General features: G+C 26.9%; 1 protein-coding gene across 4 annotated transcripts; it reads right to left on the bottom strand.

Annotated features, from left to right (window-relative positions):
• Positions 1-5,583: 5,583 nt before the first annotated feature.
• On the bottom strand, positions 5,584-20,580 carry LOC101240675 (putative leucine-rich repeat-containing protein DDB_G0290503). Of its 4 annotated transcripts, none has more exons than XM_065793887.1 (8): positions 20,371-20,580; positions 20,053-20,137; positions 19,713-19,745; positions 19,115-19,561; positions 9,732-10,475; positions 7,683-7,835; positions 6,499-7,503; positions 5,584-6,419 (listed from the first exon to the last, which is right to left on the bottom strand). In XM_065793887.1, exons 2-8 carry the CDS (start codon positions 20,129-20,131, stop codon positions 5,878-5,880), a joined length of 3,003 nt encoding a protein of 1,000 aa, XP_065649959.1. In that variant the 5' UTR covers positions 20,132-20,137; positions 20,371-20,580; the 3' UTR covers positions 5,584-5,877. The 4 variants fall into 4 exon arrangements, with proteins under 4 accessions (XP_065649959.1, XP_065649961.1, XP_065649962.1 ...); XM_065793889.1 differs by having other exon boundaries at positions 6,490-7,503; positions 20,371-20,532; XM_065793890.1 differs by lacking the exon at positions 19,713-19,745 and having other exon boundaries at positions 6,490-7,503; positions 20,371-20,538.
• Between the last annotated feature and the right edge of the window lie 164 nt (positions 20,581-20,744).

Here is a 20,744-nt window from a genome sequence, read left to right as displayed (position 1 = left end):
TTATTGAATTATTTATATAAATAGTATATTTAAAAATGAATAAATATAAATAAATTGAGAACACATATAATTAAAGTGAGGAATTACTATATATGTGAATTACTATATATATATATATGTGGATAGCACAATTGGTTGGAGTGTCAAACTAAATGTTAAAACTTGTATTTTTTATGCAATTCGAGTTCAAATTCAGTTATTCTGCGTTTTAGTACTTAGGTACGCAAAAATGTTGATCAAAGAAAAATGCTACTTTGGATTAGTCTTAATTACAGCTCGCGTCTGTTCCTATGCTAAGCCAATAATATCTGAAGATATTGTTGGCTTAGCATGGGAACAGACACAAATAGTTTGTTTCTATGCAATAGTCCTCTATGTACGTAAGCATTATTTATTACAAAATCAACCCTCTCTTCCCAAACTGCATAAATTTTTCAAAACATTAAAAACAAAACTTTTAGTTTATTCAAAGTATCGATGTTTCATAACAGTATTTGTTTTTTAAACTCGTTTTTAAAAATTCGATGCTTTGCTAAAAAAAAAAAATCAACTTTAAGAGAGATTAAGAACGAAAAATAGTCTAATCGCTTACTTACTTGCCGCTTTAACCTTCTCCCCTTCCTTTACCCTATCCCCTCCTCCCTCCCTCTTTCTTCGCACGCATCTGTAGATTTTTGGGTAACCCCTCTCCTCCATACCTGCGTACGTACTTTATGGAAAACCCTTGTCAAAAGTGCATTTCTTAAAAATAAGCTTTTTCTCAGTCACCTCTTTTATGTTTCAAATTAAAGAAAAAAATATTAAATTTTTAAATAAGATAAGTTCATTAAAAAAATAAAAAATCCCTAAATAATCGATATTTGTATAATTTACAAATTTGGAACTTTTATTCGCTTATAATCAGTTAATTGCATACAAATGATCAATGAGTTAAACTTTGAAAACATTTCTTTTTGTTTCATACTGGTTTTACCTTAAATATATATTTTTATAAGGATATTGGCTATTACGTTGCTGAACCTAAAACAAAAAGAAAGAAGTTGTTTTACAAATGACAGGAAATTAACTGGAAACATTCAGCTATTAAAGGTTGTGAATAAAGACTAAGAACAAAAAAAAGTCGCCAGCCCCAAATTGTCGGACATAAACATTTGAAGAATACTTTTGTAATTTTTAAACCAAATCAATATTAATTGACAAATTTGAAGTTTCGTAAAGAATTTACATGTGCTTTAGATGTTATGGTCATGAAAAGTTTAAAACCTCTTTGTATAGGGAAGAGGGGGTTTAAAACTTTCATGGTTATGACTTTTGAACCGTAATAGATTAGCTATCTTTACTTTCATTTACATTATCGGTTGAACACGACGAAATTCAGCACCTTTTAATCGTTAATTACTCAAAAACTACTTGACAAATTTTTTTGCACACGGAAGCTAATGTGCTGTTTTTGATTGTAATGGTAATAAATATTGGTTATAATTTCTATCGGAGTAAACAAATATTAAATCGAAAACATTTTTCTTCAAAATCTTTCAGTTTGTGACAATTTTAAATTGTCACAAATTGACATTTTAAAATTGACCGGTGTTTCTCGATCATCAGTTGGATTTATTTTGCCACAATATAAACAGACTCAATCTATTGAAAGAGAAGCTGGAAGTGGAAAAAAGAAAGGATTTAAAGATAAATATAACGGAAAATCAATCATTTGCTCCATAACGGCATATCCATGTCAGTTGCAGAGAGATCTTGCGAGAAAAATTAAATGCAGCCATGCTTTGATAGGAAAAGTACTAAGATCTCGAGAATACAAAGCATATCATAAAAAGAAAACTCCAAAACGATCCATTGATGGAGAAAATAAAGCAATTCGTCGTTCAAAAAAGCTATATAAACTTTTAAACCGAGAAAACTTGTGCATAATTGAAGACGATGAAACCTATTGCAAAAAGGACTTTTCACAATTGCCAGGTCAGCAATATTTTTATCAATCAAAAAGAAGATATGTTGCCAAAAAATTCAAGTATATTCAAATTGAAAAATTTGCTCTCATGTTCCTTATATGGCAAGCAATCCTATGGTTTAAAAAGTACACCATACATTACTTGCTCATAAAATCATATATACTCATAAAACTTACTTATACATACATACTCATAAAACTTTGAGCGCAGATTTATATACAAAAAGAATGCTTAAAGAAACGCTTTTTGCCATTTGTTAAAAAGCATGAAATGCCCACAATATTTTGGCCTGATTTGCTTACAATTCACTACTCTAAGAAGTCTCTAATATGGTATGAGCAATATGGCGTCGAATTTGTACCTAAGGGAGCAAATTGTCCTGAGAAGCAAGTTATTGAAAGTTATTGGTCAATTATAAAAGGAATTTTATTGGGAAGCAAGAAGTTAGCAAACAAAAAAAAATTTAAGAAAAAATGGACAACCTCCTCAAAAAAAGTAACTCAAAGCAAGATCCACCAGATTATGTCAAGTACTCGCAAAGATATTTGGTTTCTATCTAAGCGTTCGATAAAAAATGTAAAACATTATTGAAATAAATTAATAATTCAATTAGCTTCACTATGTTAAAAAATTACAGAAATCTGTTGAGTAGTTTCGCGGAATTATTAATTAAAGGGTGCTGAATTTCATCGTGTTGAACCGATAATTTAATATGAAAATATTTTTTAATTTTCTTATTTGCTTTTTGTTTGAGGTTGGTGCCCTAAAAACGTTATACTTTCTATGTTCCCAGAATATTATTTTTAGAAAATGTGAAAACGCACTAGATTTTTATTTCTTATGATTTTGTGTTAAAGTATCTTAAATAAGATATACAAAAATTTTTGGCGCATTCTTTAATGGTTAATTATAAAAGAGTTTCGTTTTTCTTTTTGTGGTCTTTTGGTTAGAGTAAACGTTAAGAAAAGTTAATTATTTTAAAATTAAATCTTTTAGTTTGTATTAATTATTTTAAAATTGTCATTATATTTCATTATATACTTTCTTTAAAATTATAAATATGACTAACATTTGATAAGTTATTTTTTATTTTAGGAAAAAGTTAAGAAATAATTTGTATGGAAGTTATTTTGATTTTTCGAAAAAGTTGAATGAAGAAGTGTTGCTTATGATATTAAAAAAAAATTAAAAATATAATTTCATGCAAAAATTATAATAAATTATTTTTTATTTAAATAGTTTGCTTTTTAAAAGTTTGTATAACGGTATTTAAGTTTTAAATTGTGTGTGCGTGTATATATATATAAATGTGTATATATATATATATATATATATATATATATATATATATATATATATATATATATATATATATATATATATATATATATATATATATATACACACATATATATATATATATATATATATATATATATATATATATATATATATATATATATATATATATATATATATATATATATATATATGCACATATATATAAATATATATATATATATGCACATATATATATATATATATGTGTGTGTATATATATATATATATATATATACACATATATATATAAATATATATATATATATTTATATTTAAATTAGTAAAAAACACTTATCTAACTTTTTTCTTCTATTTGAAGTTTCACCATTGATGGATCATCAGGAAGAGTTCTTCCTGATGATCCAGCAATGGTGAAACTTCAAATAGAAGAAAAAAGTTAGATAAGTGTTTTTTACTAATTTATTATTGCTCTGTTCTTTAAGAACATTGAGCACTCTATTTGTAAAATACAATAACATAATTCACATATATTTATATATATATATATATATATATATATATATATATTTATATATATTTATATTAAATTATTATACTTATAGCTTATAGATAATTAAAGTATTCAGAATATTTATCATAGGAACTTAACTAATAGGTAGAACGTTGACATTTGCATTTAACATTCTTTTAATAAACTTGACAGGAAATATTTTTCCAAATTTCATATTCTAAAGTCAAGAACTTGTTAAAAATTTTTTTTTTTTTTTTTTTTTTTTTTTTTTTTTTTTTTTTTTTTGTAAAAGAAGATTCTGTACCACTACTTTTATTCTCAAAAAATTTAAATCGCCTACCATACGTATTTATTCAGTTTTTTTTTATTTAAAGGCATTTCATTTTTTTTAATATACAGGATTAGTTTAGCACTAAGTTGCAAAGAAATTGAATAGTTAACATGTGAAACGCATGGCCAAAAAAGCTAATGACAATTTAAAAAAACCTGCAAAAAATCCATCAGAGCAAAGCTAAAGGGTTTAAGTGACAATTAAAAAAAAAAAGAACGCATGGACTCTTATTCTACAGGAAGTTATTAGGGTTTAGACTTTTATTTGTTGATATTTTTACATTTTAAACTTTTGTGTATTTATCAGTTTCGCATTACGAGCGTTTCTTGAAAACTTAAACTGCGATAACTTGATATTTGATAGATTATTTGTTTTCAAATTTTTAGGATATGTTCACAACATATATGCACTCCATTTAACCGTCAGCATTTTTATGAATCACTCTAAATATTGATTTATAGACTTTAACGTTCCAAAAAATTCCGCAAAACTATGAAAATCGATGGGATCATCCAAAACATTCAATAACTTTAAGGTAAAATCTGACAGTTAAATAGAGTAAATATGTTTTTTTTTTTTTTTTTTTTTGTTAATTCACCTACAGACGAGGAGGCTACTTAATTGTGGTTATAACCTTTTCTCAACTCTATCACTCCGAAACACAAAACTTGACGAACAAGGCCGGTGAGGGAAAACAAATTTTGCGCAATACTACCACGTGGAGGAGTTCGAACTTGGAACCTCTCGCTTATGAAGCGAGCGCTCTACCACTACACCACTACCGCATGTCCTATAGTATATCCAAAAGTTTATTTGAAAACAGAATAAGACAAAGTGACTTGAGCATTTTGAAATGTGATCAATTTTTCCGATTTTGTGACAATTTTTCTTTCATAATGGATCAACCAAACGTCATTTTTTTTTAAAAAATCAGCTTCATTCTCTCCAACAACTTTTAAAAAAAGAACAAGTATGAGTAATCCAATGTAGGGAAAAGAGTTTTTGTGGGTTGTTAAATGCCGTAGTCATTTCAATCCATAAAATAAATAAAGATGTAAAATTAATGTACTATGACTGTTTTAGAGTTTGATTCTGAAATAATAAGTAAAATTGTATTAAATGCAGAATTCTACGAGCTCCCAAAAACGAGATAAATAAAGCTGTACATGATTTTTGGTTAGTAATAAACAATAGTTTTGCAATAACAAACAAAAATGAAATTGAGTAGAACATAAGAACTACGCCAACTATAATCCATGAATACATCTTTAACAAGCATATTTAACATAATAGTTTAGTATTGACGAAATATAAAAGTTAAGATCTAACTTAAAAATTTAGAAATATAAAAAAATATTGTAACCGTTATTAGTCTGCAAATCAATTTATTTGTTATTATGTAATAATTTTAAAACTGCCAAGATTTTGTTTTGCTCTTATGTTCGATTTGCATTTTTTGAAAAATACACAGATCCAAAAATATTTTGTAACTGATAAATAACTTTCATATATACATATCGTATAAATATTGGTTTATATGATATTTATATATGCGTTTTTAATTAAATGCATATATAAATACGAATGCATACATTTAAATAAAAATGCATATATTTATTTTAAAATATCAAAAAATAATTAGTGTCTGTTCAAATATATTATTTAGTGGTTTATTTTTTTTTTTTTTTTTTAAAGTGTAAGAGCCTTTCGCCTATTTTAATTACCATACCCAGTTGGCTAATCTCACAAAGTGAAGTGAAAGTAACTCAATTGTTTGCTCTAGCGAGAGTTGATTTTTTCATCATAGTATTTAAATCAATTACAATATCAGCAACTGGCATAATAGATGGGTGTTTTAAATTTGCTTGAGTATCAGAATTTTTATTTCTTGCAGGGTCAAAGACCGCAACAACATAAGTTGTTGTTTTGTCTAAAGATTCAGCTTGGGCTATACCAACTCTTTCGGAAGACTTCCATATCATTTGGATAAATTCTTGGTTATTCATGGTAATCTTAGGATTTTCATAATGAAAGTTATTTTTTTGAGAATACCAGTTTTCAAGAGTTTTAGTGCATGGTGTTTTAAAGAAACTTTTGTTATGAAATACATAACCTATATTAACTCCGGGTTTTTCTAAATAGGCTAAATTCTTTGACGGTATTTTTTGAAACGCAATCCGTCTACCAATATCTAAAGCTTTAATGTACAGGTCGTGTGACCATTTTAAACCTATAGCACCGTGTCTTTTTCGGTATCCATTTAGTATCGAGAGACATTCGTTTCCAGATTCAGTTATTTTCAGATGAACTAAATAAGAATGTTAAAAAAGTATTAGATAAAAACTTATCAATTTTTAAAAATAGTAATAACTTGTTACCTTAGTTACCTTGACAAGAAGAATTTTGACACGCTTTTGATGGTTCTAAACATATATGTTTTATTGGCCCAACACAAGGTTTAATTAATTGGTTACTACAGTCACAGCTTTTGATGTTATACGACAATCGCTTTTTAGCTTCTAAAAGTTTATTATTTTTAGACAAAAAGTCAAATTCATTTTCTGCAATCTTTTTACTCAGAAGGTTGACAATAGCTGAAGCAATATCGTCAGCAGTTTCTGTATTGTTATGAACAGAATGTTCTATAAATGATGTTGTTTCATCTTGTTCAGGATTTTTAAAGCTGTTTAGATTAGTCTTCGCGCGACTATGTTGACTCTCAGTTAAAATTTTACTGTTATTAAATTGGATATATTTTGAAGCAATGTTTTTAGGCGAATTAACATTATTCTCTTGAGCCAATTTGGATGCAAATTGGGAAATAAGCTTATCGACTACAACATCGTCGTCGCTGTTTTTTAATGAATGAGTTCCAGAAGAATTTTTAAAAGTACTTATAAAGTTTTCTTGACTTTTTGTTACATTGCTTCCGGCAGGTAAAAATTCTAAATTAATATCTGTTGGTAACGTGATATAGTTATCTTGAGATTGAGCCACGTCTGGTGCTAAACGAGAAATTAAACTATTAACAATAAAATCTTCTTCTACTTTTTTTGAAGAACGTGTTCTAGCAGAATCACTTGCCAAAATTTCAGCAGACTTGCTAGTTACGTTAACAATATTTTCCATCTTTTTGTCTACAGATTTTACATTCACATTAATGGGTTTAAACATAGTAATAGGTGCTGATGATTCATTAACGCTAGAAGTTTGAGCTGAGAGTAGTGAGCTTATGTTGTTCAAAAGTTCGTAGTCTGTTAAGTTGTAATTAATTTTATCACTGGATGAATTATTTGATGAGTTGTTCTTTAAACCTTTTATTACGCTGTTTGACGAATTGTTTAACATTGTTTCTAGCGTGTTTATTTCATTCAAATGAAAAGTGCCATTTCCTAGAAAAATACTTTTTTTTTAATGTTAAGTGTTTAAATTATTGAATCTTTTAACTAACCTATTGTAGCTCTAATGATCCTGTACTAATTTTGTACTTTAAAATAATTTTTAGTACTTTAAAATAATTTTTAAGAATTTTTGATGATAACGTTCATTAAAAGGTGGTAATAAAGCTTACGTGGACATTGCGTTTTGTAACAAGGTTTTCTTTCCTCTGTAGCTCCTGTACACTGCATAAGAAGACAGTTTCTTCTTCGCATAACTGATCCACGTAAACAAGAACATTTTGACCAGCTCGACCAGTCTGAAAACATTCGTGCACCTGAATCGTCTAAATTAAAAATAAAAACATGCAAAGCGAAAACTCGTCTTGAAATGCTTCTGGATAAACAAAAAAGTATTACAATAGAAGATTTTGAATGTTTTCATAGAATTTATTGCCATATAAGTTCTACAGCAGTTTTTATCCACTTACTCTGATTATGTCTTCTTGTTTTTCATTTCTTAAGTCCAAGTATGACAAACTTGATTCGTTAAACAATCGAAAAAAATGTTGAATATTTTTAAAATTATAGAAGCAAATAAAAATCTTGATTCTTGTATCCGTGATGTTTGATGAAATTGCTCAACACGCGCGCATTTTAATTGAATGTAACAAATATTTGATTAAATAAACATGACAGAGTGAATTAATTTGATTTGTTTAAAATATAAGTTTTATTAGAGTAATATGCAATCAAATAAATTAACTTTAAGTTGCGAGGAAACATTTTACTTTTATCAAACGAAACAATAAATTCATAGTTTATGATAAGTTTATTAACAGTATAAAAATAGAATATTGCAGTGTCTTTATTGAATCGAAAGTATCATCTGTAATAGATATTTCAAATATAAATTACTTTTATTGAAACAAAAACAAGAAGTAATACTATAAAATAACAAGACTTTTGTCAGAAAAATTATTAAAATTTCGTAAAAAACGGTCCTGAAATTTCGTAGGAAAAATTCAAAAATTTTTGTTGGAAAAAGTCCTAAAATTTTGTTGGAAAAATACTTTAGTAATAAACTAAAGGTTATTTCAAAATGTCTTCATTGTACTTGATATAAAACAGTGCGAGCTAATAGATACAAAAAACAAATTACAAACAAATAAAAATACAAAACTCACAAAACCATGCATGAAAAGCATCATCTGATTATTAAAGTGTACCAGATAATTCTGGCTTTGGAATGCGATCGCGCAATTGAAATGTAGTCCGCCATTCAAATGCATAAAAATCGTTACAAAATGAAAAACTAAGTTCACACCAGAATTCCATATTTTTATTTCATTTAAAAAAGTCAACCAACGTTTTTTAATAGTTTCAGTCAAAATTGTCATATTATAATTTTAATAAAATACGTGCAATAAATATTATGTTATTAAAACAAAATCCCGGAGTCCAGTGTTTTTTATTCAGTCACGTTCACGACACTATAAAAAAAAAGTCATTGAAAAATCATGAAATAAAAGACTTATAAAAAACATTAAAAAGTAAGTTATAAATAAACCTAACTTTTCAGAATTTTATATGTGTTATATAAGAGAGGAAAAAACTCCTAACATAAACCACGCCATACTGTGGTTGCTTCGCATTTCTAGTATCAAAATGATAGCCAACTTGTTTTGACTTTATATCCTGATTTTTCCGTAACTTTTTAATGTTTTTTATAAGTCTTTTATTTCCTGATTTTTCAATGACTTTTTTTTTATAGTGTCGTGAACGTGACTGACTATAAAACACTGGACTCCGGGATTTTGTTTCAATAGCATAATATTATATATACACATATGAATTTAATACATACACATTTGAGTTTAATGATAACTGCTATATTTTAATTATGTATAAATTTTTATTTTTCTATTTTACGAATTACAAAACATATTTACTGCAGATTTAAAACGTGCTTCATCACACTATTAACTATAAACGTGCTTCATCACACTATTAACTATAAATTTGTAAGAATTTAATGCAACATTTTTTTGGATACTTTTCATGTATTAATTAAGCAAGAAATATAATCTAATATGGTTTCACTTCGGGTTCTTTAAATTCTATAAGTTCTTTAGTTTCATGCCTGTTCACTGATTTCTCCGATTGAAACTTAGATATTTTTTCCATATTACTTATAAAAAAATTTCTCAGTGCGAAGCTATCAGTTAAAAGGATTTCCTTACCTTCAGGGAACATTCCATCATTTTTGTCCGTACTATTAACGAGGGAGTTTGTCAAGTTCTCCGTATCGGTAGTATTTAAAAAGTTTGTTTCATTTTCTTTGCTTTCCTTATTTTTTAAAACGTCCCCATTATATAGAACTTTTGAGGTATTTTTTGCAACTTCTTGTTGTAACACATTTGTGCTTTCTTTATTGTGGTTAGATTTTTCTTTTTTTAGTTCTTTCATAAATTTATTAATTTCGTTTTCAATATTCAGGACTGAGTTTAATGTAGAATCTGCAGACGTTTCGGAAAGATATATTGTGGAGTCGTTTATTTTCTTGTTTTCAAGTAATTTTGTAGGGTCCTTCAATTTTTCTATTGGAGCTGAATTCAAATGAGATAATGTAGCTTGTTGGAGCTTGTTTCCTTTTTTTATTGATCGGCAGCCAAACATTTCTAAAATTTTTGATGCACATGGACCTTCCTTTTCGATCTCTCCTTGCTTTGTGTATTTGGAAGTCATATCACAAAGTTTTAAAAAATATTCGCAGTTTTTTAATTTAATATGGCGACAACTCGAATCAGCGGGATTGCAGTCAGATGTTGTCAGTAGTGAGCCAGAAAATGTTGGCGTTGAGCCAGGAGCATTACTTTTGCTGTTGTGTTGCATTAGCTGAAGAAATGATGGAGTTTCCTTAAAATCATACTCTGGAAATGCTCTATTCTCATAACTATAGCCTGGATCAGTAGATTCTTGATTTACTGCACAATAAAAAAAACAATATAAATCAAAGAATGTATAAAGTGATTATTTTAGCAAAAACTTATATGCTTCAACGAAGTGCATAAAAGTTTAATCAAGATTTTCATACCAAAATTTTTCTTTCTCGTATTCAAATTTAATATAAAAAGATTTTAAGTTTATTTACTTTGTTTTTTGTTAATTACGTTTCTGTTGGTGAAATATCAGGTGAAAAAAATTCAGACAAACTACTTAGCATCCGTAAAACTAATTGGAAGTCGGAAAACCAATTTTACGGATAACATAAAAGTTTATTAAGTGTACCTTTTTTAACAATTTTACTTAATTATCAAATTAATTAATACAGTTACGAAGAATTCATTATGCTTTCTTAAAAAGATAATTTTAATTTTGCAAAACAATACTTGAATTGTTAAATATTGTTAAATTTAGTTTGCATTTTACAAATTTAAGATCGAGTATTAATTGGTCAAAAACCCGTGATAGCATTAAATGATAAATTACTGAACGAAAATAAATCACCAACAAAATTTATTTTAGTTCATTGTTAAATTAGGCATACTTGCGGGCATTAATACCTGCCTGACAGGTGAAGTCGTCAAACATTCAACATTCTGTTTCTAGTCGAGTTTAGGTATATACTTATTTATATAGTAAAAGTTTATATGAATAAAATTAATTTATTTTACAGAAAGATGGCTCAATGTTTTTGAAAAGTATTACTGTATTTGTAAAACGCCTCCATCTTATTTTTTTATTTGTAGATAAAGTAAAGTATTTTTAGAGCATAAACAATTTTTTGAATCTTTTAAAAAAATATATATATATAAATGTCATATACCACCAAAACCAGGAGTAAATCTGCTTGTAAATTTGACTGGAAAGAGTTCAGAGTTTCTTCCATCAGAACTCCCAACTTGCAGAAATATTCTCAAGTATGGCCTATATTTAAGGGAGATTAGTGAAAAAAATTACAGAAACTATACTGTATATCAGCTTGTAAAAGTTATTATTCCAGAAATTTTGTTACAGTGGAAAAAAACTAATTCTCAATTTATAAATCCAGTTATTAATTCTGAAAGAAGAATCAAATGTAAAGTAAAAGATTTGTGGTTATTGGCTGTTAAAGTTAGTAATGGCAATGTAGCCTCACCAATTAGAAATAGATTTATGGAAAAACTTGATAAACTTTTTGGTTTGTTTACATGCAATTGTAAAATACTTTTTTTGCTTAGAGAATTGTGAAGAAAACTGTGACAGAAAAGCTCACATTGTATTTACTTGTAAAAAAGAAAAAAAATTCCTCTTCTTGAGTTGAACTTTGTTAGATATCAAAGCTATCCTTCAAATAGCTGGCATTGATCATATTGAAACTCGAAAACAAAATAAAAAAAATAAATTGTCAATAGAAAATCAGGTTTCACAAATAAAAAAATTAAAAACAGACCAGGAGATTCTTAATCAAGAAAATATTTTTTTTTTTCCCAAGAGTGACTCAGACGAAGTCTGTGAAGATACAAATGATAAAATAAAAATTAATATTTCAAAAATGAAAAAAGTAAAAAAAAAAAGTGTATTATATAACACAATGAATATAAAAAATATAGCATTAGCAAGCTTAAGGCATCATACAGGTTTGAGAGAAACTGCAGAAATAGCAACTGCTGCCCTTATTGATGCTAAAATTATCACTAAAGGAAACACTTGCTTAATTATTGACCACAACAAAGTTAAGCGAGCTCAAGAAAAAATTGGAAAAGAGTTGACCTTAAAACTCCAAAATGAACTTAACAATAATAGTTTGAGTTGTATTTTTTTTGATGGTAGAAAAGATGACAGTAAAATCTTCTTTGATGTTGAAGGCAGAAAATTCCCAGGTTTAATAAAAGAAGAACATTATACTGTGTGCAGTGAACCTGGTAAAAATTATCTATTCCATTTTATTTCTGAAGAATCAGATTTAAAAAAAACCTGCAGAGATAATTGCTGATCATTTAATTGATTGGCCTAAAGGAAGATGTTTACATTTGACATTAGAAGCCATAGGTTGTGATAGTACTAATTTAAATACTGGATGGGCAGGAGGAGTAATACAATAGCTTGAAAAAAAACTTCATAAAAAACTTGTATGAATTGTATGTGATCTGCACACTGGGGAACTGAGTTAAGAAGTCTTACAAAGTTTCTTGATGGTCCTACTAAAGCCAGTAATCATTGGTCAGGACAGCTGGGTAAGATGTTGAATGATGCTACCAACCTTGAAATTACCTTGAATTTTTAAAAGTGTGTGAAAACTCTCCATTTATCTACCTTAGTCCTGACATTATCAAAGATCTAAGCACTGATCAGAGCTATGCATACCAAATTGTGACATCTATTAAAACTGGAGTTTTGCCTAAGAGACTTGTATTACTAGAAATCGGTCCTGTTTGTCATAGTAGATGGCTAACTACTGCTTTAAGGTTTTGCAGAATCTGGGTATCTAAACATGAGTTAACAGGTGACCTTTTAAATAGGTTGAAAATGATTGTTGAGTACATAGTAGGTGTCTATATTTCCAACTGGTTTAGCATTAAAGTAAGTTCATACTGGGTGGAAGGACCAATAAACTCACTTAAACATATGCAATTACTAAAAAATCAAACTCAGGAGGTAATTGACATTGTTTTACCCACTTTCAAATGATCAGCATGGTATGCTCACCCTGAATCAGTTTTGCAAAGTATGCTCTGTGGTCAACTATTTTATCTGTTGATAAAATAGTTGAAATAAGAGGAGCATGGAATGAGGCACTTCAATTTGGAGATAGATCTTTTAGGATTCGAAAGACTCCTGTCATCATTACGGAAGCAACCTGTTTGTCTGAACTTATAGACTGGAGTGATATTACTGAACCACCTCTAACATGTCATTTATCAACTGAAGCAGTTAAAGAATTTGTTAACACTCCAATGAAAGTAACAATGTGGCCTTCCCATACACAATCTGTTGAAAGATGTGTAAAAATGACATCTGAAAGTGCTTGCCATGTCTTTGATCAGGCCAGAAGTAATACTTACATTCAAGGTCAAATTACTAGCGGAGAATTAATGTCCAATAATTCTAGTAAGAAAGACATGGTAAACCTCATTAAAAAAAATTAGTTGTAAACTATTATTTAATCATCTTTAGTTAGATAACTATTTCTTGGACTTGTTTTTTTATGAAGTAAATATAAACATGTGAGTGTATAAAAAACTTGATGTTCTACTATTAAAAAAACTTGATGTTCTACTAAGAGTTTAGAGTTTTATATATATATATATATATATATATATATATATATATATATATATATATATATATATATATATATATTTATATAAAACTCTAAACTCTTTCTAATTACAAAAATGAACTGATATACACTTAGTTTTTGGTATTACAAATGTGTGTAAATACATATATATATATATATATATATATATATATATATATATATATATATATATATATATAATATATATATATATATATATATATATATATATATATATATATATATATATATATATATATATATATATATATATATATATATATATATATATATATATATATATATATATATATATATATATGTATATATATATATATATCAAAAAGTATTAAAATTTGATACCAAACATCATAAATTGTTGTTTTTTTAACTTGTAAAACACATAGTTAAAATAAACAACTTTAAATCATCATTCCCATATAATCCAAAAAACATAAACATTGCGAAAAGGAGAGTGTATACTTCAAAAGTATATTTGTTATTTAATTTTGTTTAATAAACTAAATTTTGAAATGCCTAATTTTGTGGACTAAGTTAAATTTTAGTTTACTACATGGTTTGGTAAATAAATGCAACCTTCGGAGATTACGACAAACTTCAGCTTCAAGAATAAAAGCAGTCTAAAAAAATAATAGTTTAAGGGTGAAAAAAGGAGCTTAAAAGATTTTTTCCAAAAAAATTTTTTTTTTCATGTTTTGCATACTGATTTACGAAAAAAAAACACTAGCCATCATCAAATTTAAAAAAAAAGTGAATATCGACACACCCTAATGTTCATTTATGATGTTTACGTCTAGTCAAGACCACCACCCCAAGAAAAAATGTTCTATAGAATTTCTATAAACTTTTGAAACATATGGCCTATAGAAATTCTATAGAATTCTATAGAACTTCTATAGAATTTCTATTAATTTCTATAGAAATTCCTATAGAACTTTTTTTTCTTCTTTTTCTTCTATAGAAAAAAAAGTTTTATAGCAATTTCTAAAGAAATTAATAAACATTCTATAGAAATTCTAAAGAATTCTATAGAATTTCTATAGGCCGTATGTTTCAAAAGTTTATAGAAATTCTATAGAACTTTTTGTCCTGGGACTGCATTTGTCTTCTGAGTAAAACAAATATTTATTGATTTCATTCATTATAAAACTTCAACGGCATTCATTATAAAACTTCAACGTAAGTATAATCTACAATATTAAATTATTGTCACAAAAGAATAAACGCGTGAAATTTTTCACTTAAATAAGAAATATTGTTAAATATTTGACAATTACAAAAAACGAATATTTTCTGATTTATGAAACCCAATATTGTATTTTCTATTATACTTGAGAACAATAAATTTTTTTACCAGTGCTTTAAATTTGTATATAGAATTTTTTATGGCACAAAATATAAATGAATTTAAAATAATAATGTATAATAAATTTTAACTTAAAATCTATAGATGTTTGGAATCAGAAAAAAATCAAAATTATCAGGCGCGCAAAATAAGAAAAATCGACTTAAGCGAGAAGAGGCTCGACAAAAGCTATCAGGTTCTTTAGATAAATTCACTATTAAAACTATCAATCCTACGACTGCAACGGAAGAAAATCATGACCTGAATCTCGAAACACAAAGTTCATCTGGTGTATCCACAAACTCTACAATAGAAAACGAATCGAAAGAAAGTAATAAAATCGATTCCGATTCTGAAAAAATTGATTTTAACTTTAAAACTGTTAATCCTATTACGACTGCAGCGGAAGAAAATCAAGACCTGAATCCCGAAACACCAAGTTCTTCTTCTGGTGTTTCCATAAACAAAGAAATTAATAAAATCGATTCCGATTCCGAAAAAATAATAAAATCGATTCCGATTCCGAAAAAATTGATTTTAACGATCCGGCTACTTGGCCAAAACAAATTAATATAAAATTAAGAGATTGTTTAATAGAAAATGATCCTAAGCAATTAATTTTGAAAGACTTCCCAAAAATTGAGTCCGGACGTAAATCTTCTAATAATTATTATTATCGAACTTTATCAAACGGGGAAAAAATTTGCAGGAGTTATTTGCTTTATTCGAAAACTCATATTTCAGAATTTTGTTACTTTTGCAAATTAATGTCTGACAATACTACACAACTTACTAGTGGTTGTAATGATTGGCAACATTTAGGCCACATATTAAAAGTTCACAAAACTAGTGTTGGGCACATAAAAAATAGTTCAAAATATAGCGAATTGAGAATGTCACTAAAAAAAATTGTACAATTGATGCAATGCAACAACGACTCTACGAAACCGAAAAAAAATATTGGCGATCGGTCGTGAAATTATTCATATAATACAGTATTTATTAAGATAATGCTTGGCATTTAGAGGTTCATCTAAAAATCTTTTTCAAAACGACAATGGAAACTTTTTGAAATTAATAGAAACCATAGCTAAATTCGATCCAATAATGTCTGAACATTTACATCGCCTTCAAACGTCTGAGAAAAAGAATATTAGTCATTATTTAGGTGATCAGATTCAAAACGAAATAATTAGCATTATAAGTGATGCTATTAAGAAAACGATTTTAGAAATGGTCCACTCTTCAAAATATTATTCAACCATTCTTGATACAACACCAGACATAAGCCATACTGAACAGTTAACCATTGTCATAAGATTTGTTTATCACAATAAATCAAGAAATGTTTTTTTTTTTTGTTTTGTTTGTTTTACATTTGTTAATCGTTGTACAGCTTAAAATAAAAAATAGTAAAAATAATAATATAAACTTACAATGATAAAAAAAATAACAAATATAAACAAGGTATCTGAAAGAAGATCACAAGGATCTTGTCGTCAGAACCTCAAATAAGCATTTAACAAAGATAAGATAAAAAAAAGTTAATAAACTTTTACAAAACTACAAGGTAAATAATCTGATCTGAAGAAAGATCAAGATGATCTTGTCATCAGAATTGTATACAAGAGTAAACCAATGTGGAAGTTAAAAAGTAAAAAGTATATGAACAATAAATAAAATTAGTAGGAATAAAATTCTATAAACGTAAACATGTATATAAACAATAAAAGAGTAGACCAAAAAATATTTTTAACTTTTACTACTTAAAGTTAAATTAAAAAAAACTTTTAAATGTTGCAGAAATACGTGAGCATTTTTTAGGATTCCAAAGTGTAACTGACACAACCGGTGTAGGTTTATTTGAGTTCATCATTAACCATTTGAAATTAATGAACATTAATATATCAGATTTACGCGGACAGTCGTACGATAACGGAGCCAATATGCGTGGGAGACATAATGGACTCCAACAAAAAATTCTTGAAATAAATTCACGAGCTTCTTTTGTTCCATGCGCTGCTCATTCATTAAATTTAGTAGTGAACGATGCTGCTAAAATTTCATTTGAGAATGTAAATTTTTTTAGTGTGATTCAAGAACTATATAATTATTTTTCAATCAGTGTGAAACGGTGGGATGTATTAAAAAAATACATTAAAAACTTAACCCTAAAACCACTTTCTGCAACTAGATAGGAAAGTCGGATAGAAACCCTGAAACCTCAAAAAGTTCCGTCTCAATTTGGTATGATATATTGAATCTTGTCAATATTGTCAGCAAAATAATGCAAAAGCCGACACATTCGATTTACAATTAGTAACAGAAAATCTTAATTCAATTTTGAACAACTTCAAAAGTCTTAGAACTGATGAGAAATTTAAAGAACTTATGACGTCTGCAATGGCTAAAGCTAGAGAACTTGATATTGAGCCTGATTTCCCTGAAACTCGAAAGCGAAAAAAAGGAAGTTATTCGATTACGAAACATCAGATGATACAGTGAACGATGCAAAACATGATTTTAAAATTAATTTCTACTTCGCGATTCTGGACACCACTATATCGTCAATTTCAGAACGATTTCAACAATTGCAACAACACAACGAAGATTTTTAAATAATACACAACATCAACCAACTAAAACAATGGGATAATGAGGATTTATTGAAACACTGCAAAGATTTGCATATAAAATTAACCGACGATGTAAACTTAAACGATGAAGATATTGATGGTATAGCTCTATGCGAAGAATTAAAAACCATTCAATTTTTTATAAAATCTAACTTGTTTCCTCACGAGGTTTTAAATTACATTTATAAAAATGCATTAAATGAGATCTTCCCGAATATAACTATTGTATTACGCATTTTTTTAACATTACCTGTGTCTGTTGCTTCTGGAGAAAGAAGTTTCTCTAAGTTAAAACTAATTAAAAACTATTTACGGTCTACCATGAAAGAAGAACGATTAACAGACTTATCCATAATATCTATAGAAAGTGATACTTTGGATTCCATAGAAATTAACGATCTCATAAAGAACTTTGTAGCTGCTAAAGCTAGAAGAGTACAGAATGAAGAGCTGTTTAAATAAAAAGTATTTTGATTTTTGAGTGATGAATAATTATAAAGTAATCTAATTCTTAATATATGTTTGAGACATATATTAAGAATTAGATGAGACATATATTAAGAATTAAATGTATATAACCTGTATATTTTCGTATTATATAACCTGTAATTATTTTATAAAATAAAAGATTTCATTGGAAATATTTTAATGATTAAATTCATAACAAGTCATAGTTTTTGACATTGGGGTTCAGTTCAGGGAAGGGCGCTGAAAATAATCTGGCACAAAGGCGCCTCTTACCCACGCGGCGGCCCTATATATATAGGGCCGCCGCGTGCATAAATGCATAAAAGTTTAATCGAGTTCAGGTTTAAAACAGAAATATATATATATATATATATATATATATATATATATATATATATATATATATATATATATATATATATATATATATACATATATGTATATATATATGTATATATATATATATATATATATATATACATATATGTATATATATATATGTATATATATATATATATATATATATATATATATATATATATATATATATATATATATATATATATATATATATATATATATATATATATATTTCTGTTTTAAACCTGAACTCGATTAAACTTTTATGCATTTATTTTTTGATTACGTAATTAATTGAATAATTTTTTTTTAATTAACTTATTTATGCTTTTATAATTTTTTAACTTAATAATATTAATTGTATAGCTAATTGATCTTTTTTTTTTTTTAATAAAAAAATTAGTATATTTACCAAATTTTTAATTAAAATAGTAATAGAAAGATTGATTGAATAATATCTCGATTAAACTTTGCTGCATAGTTGTATGTAGGTAAAAAAAAAAAAATTACCTCCGTAATCTTGTTTATGATAAAACGGCGCTGCTTTAAGTTGCTGTTTCAACTTATGAATAATAGAAGGAGGAGGCAATTCAAAATTACCCCATATATCATTTTCAGGAAATCCACCGTAAATATTAGGATTAGGCAACACAGTATTTGGCATATCATCTTCTATCAAGCTTTTACTACCATCAACTTTTTTACTTTTTTCACATTCATCTTTTGTACATTTTAAAATACTACTTTTTAACAAATGTTTCTTTGAAATTTCATTATTATTTCTAAAGAAGCGGTTTATGTTAAATACCGATTTCAACATTGGCTTAGGACTTAAGTTCTCTCCTTTAAAATTCGTAGAAGATCGAGGTATGCTTCTGATAAAAGATGGAAGTATGCTTCTGATGGTATTTTGCTCTGACTCAAAATCTTTAGGCTTATGCAAAGTTGCAAGTACATCTAAAATGTACATAAATAATGTTAATCAATGATAAATAAATAATAATAATAATAATAATAATAATAATAATAATAATAATAATACTAATAAACAACAATAATGTCTAAAAACAAATAGATGTATAAAAAATGACGATTAGTAAAAATTTACCATTATGTTTTGATTGGCTTTTTGTTTTTGAGGCTAAAACAATTTTAAAACATTATCATGAATGGCGTCTTAACAAGACTAAGTTTTTTTGTTTAAGACAATATTCAAAAAGTAACTGCTGAAAATATTTGAGCATTAATTTGGGAAAATTAGGACAAAAGATTTTTTTCAATCTATTATATTTAAATAATAAGTCTCAGGAAAATTTTATTCGTTTGTTTTTTCTTTTTAAAATTACGTATTATCTTTTTTTACTTGAAAAACTCTCTAAAGATTAATACAAACAATGCAAATGTTCATGCAAATGTTGAATGTAAACGTTTTATAGATTTAAATTCACCTTCAAAAGCCAAACACAGTAGCACCAAGAAAGAAACAACAATGTATTGATAAATATTAACCATCATTATTTTGGCCATTTTTACCTATAAACAAAAATAACAAAATGCAAATCTCTTTTTCAAAACTTAAACTGTTTAAGCTTCCAATAAAACATGACCTTAAAGATTGATTGCATGTTGAAGAATTTTTTAAATATCTTAAAAGTGCAACAAATACTGTTATTATTCAGCAGTCATAAAAAAAAGTCAGAATAACCAGTTTATTTATTGAACCAATTTATTGATAATGTATTTTTTAAAAAGTAGTATAACTTTACCAGTAGTATAGCTGCCTTATTAGTACGTTTCTAAGAATATATGTGGAATTGAACATTTGTAAATCTTGGAGTTAAATACTTCTTCCACATACAAATAACTACTTTTTATATACTAAATCTTTTAAAAATTAGTTCGCCGCATAATTTTTCCGATCATATTCCAGAATTAAAAACGCCAATGCGCAATGCGGGCTGACAGCGCACCCAACCGTGAAATGTTCGTTACTTTAACGACTTTGCATTAGCGTTTTTGGAATCCGATATTGTTAAAAAAATCAAACATAGAATTTAAATTTATTTAAAAGTAAAACAGTTTAAAATTCAAAACATTTTGGCACTTCTGTTTTATTTTTATAAACTGTTTAAAATTATTA

The sequence above is a fragment of the Hydra vulgaris genome, chromosome 03, assembly GCF_038396675.1.
Source record: "Hydra vulgaris chromosome 03, alternate assembly HydraT2T_AEP".
In the NCBI taxonomy this organism is placed as follows: Eukaryota; Metazoa; Cnidaria; class Hydrozoa; order Anthoathecata; family Hydridae; genus Hydra; species Hydra vulgaris.
The sequence above is the reverse complement of the archived record's forward strand: the minus strand, read 5'-3'. Positions and strand labels throughout refer to the sequence as shown.

Coding starts and splice junctions, on each gene's coding strand:
- LOC101240675 (XM_065793887.1), bottom strand. CDS start 20,131: ATGGCCAAAATAATGATGGTTAATATTTATCAATACATTGTTGTTTCT. Junction 19,562..19,712: donor AAGCCAATCAAAACATAATG/GTAAATTTTTAC, acceptor TGTACATTTTAG/ATGTACTTGCAACTTTGCAT. Junction 6,420..6,498: donor TCAAAATTCTTCTTGTCAAG/GTAACTAAGGTA, acceptor ATTCTTATTTAG/TTCATCTGAAAATAACTGAA.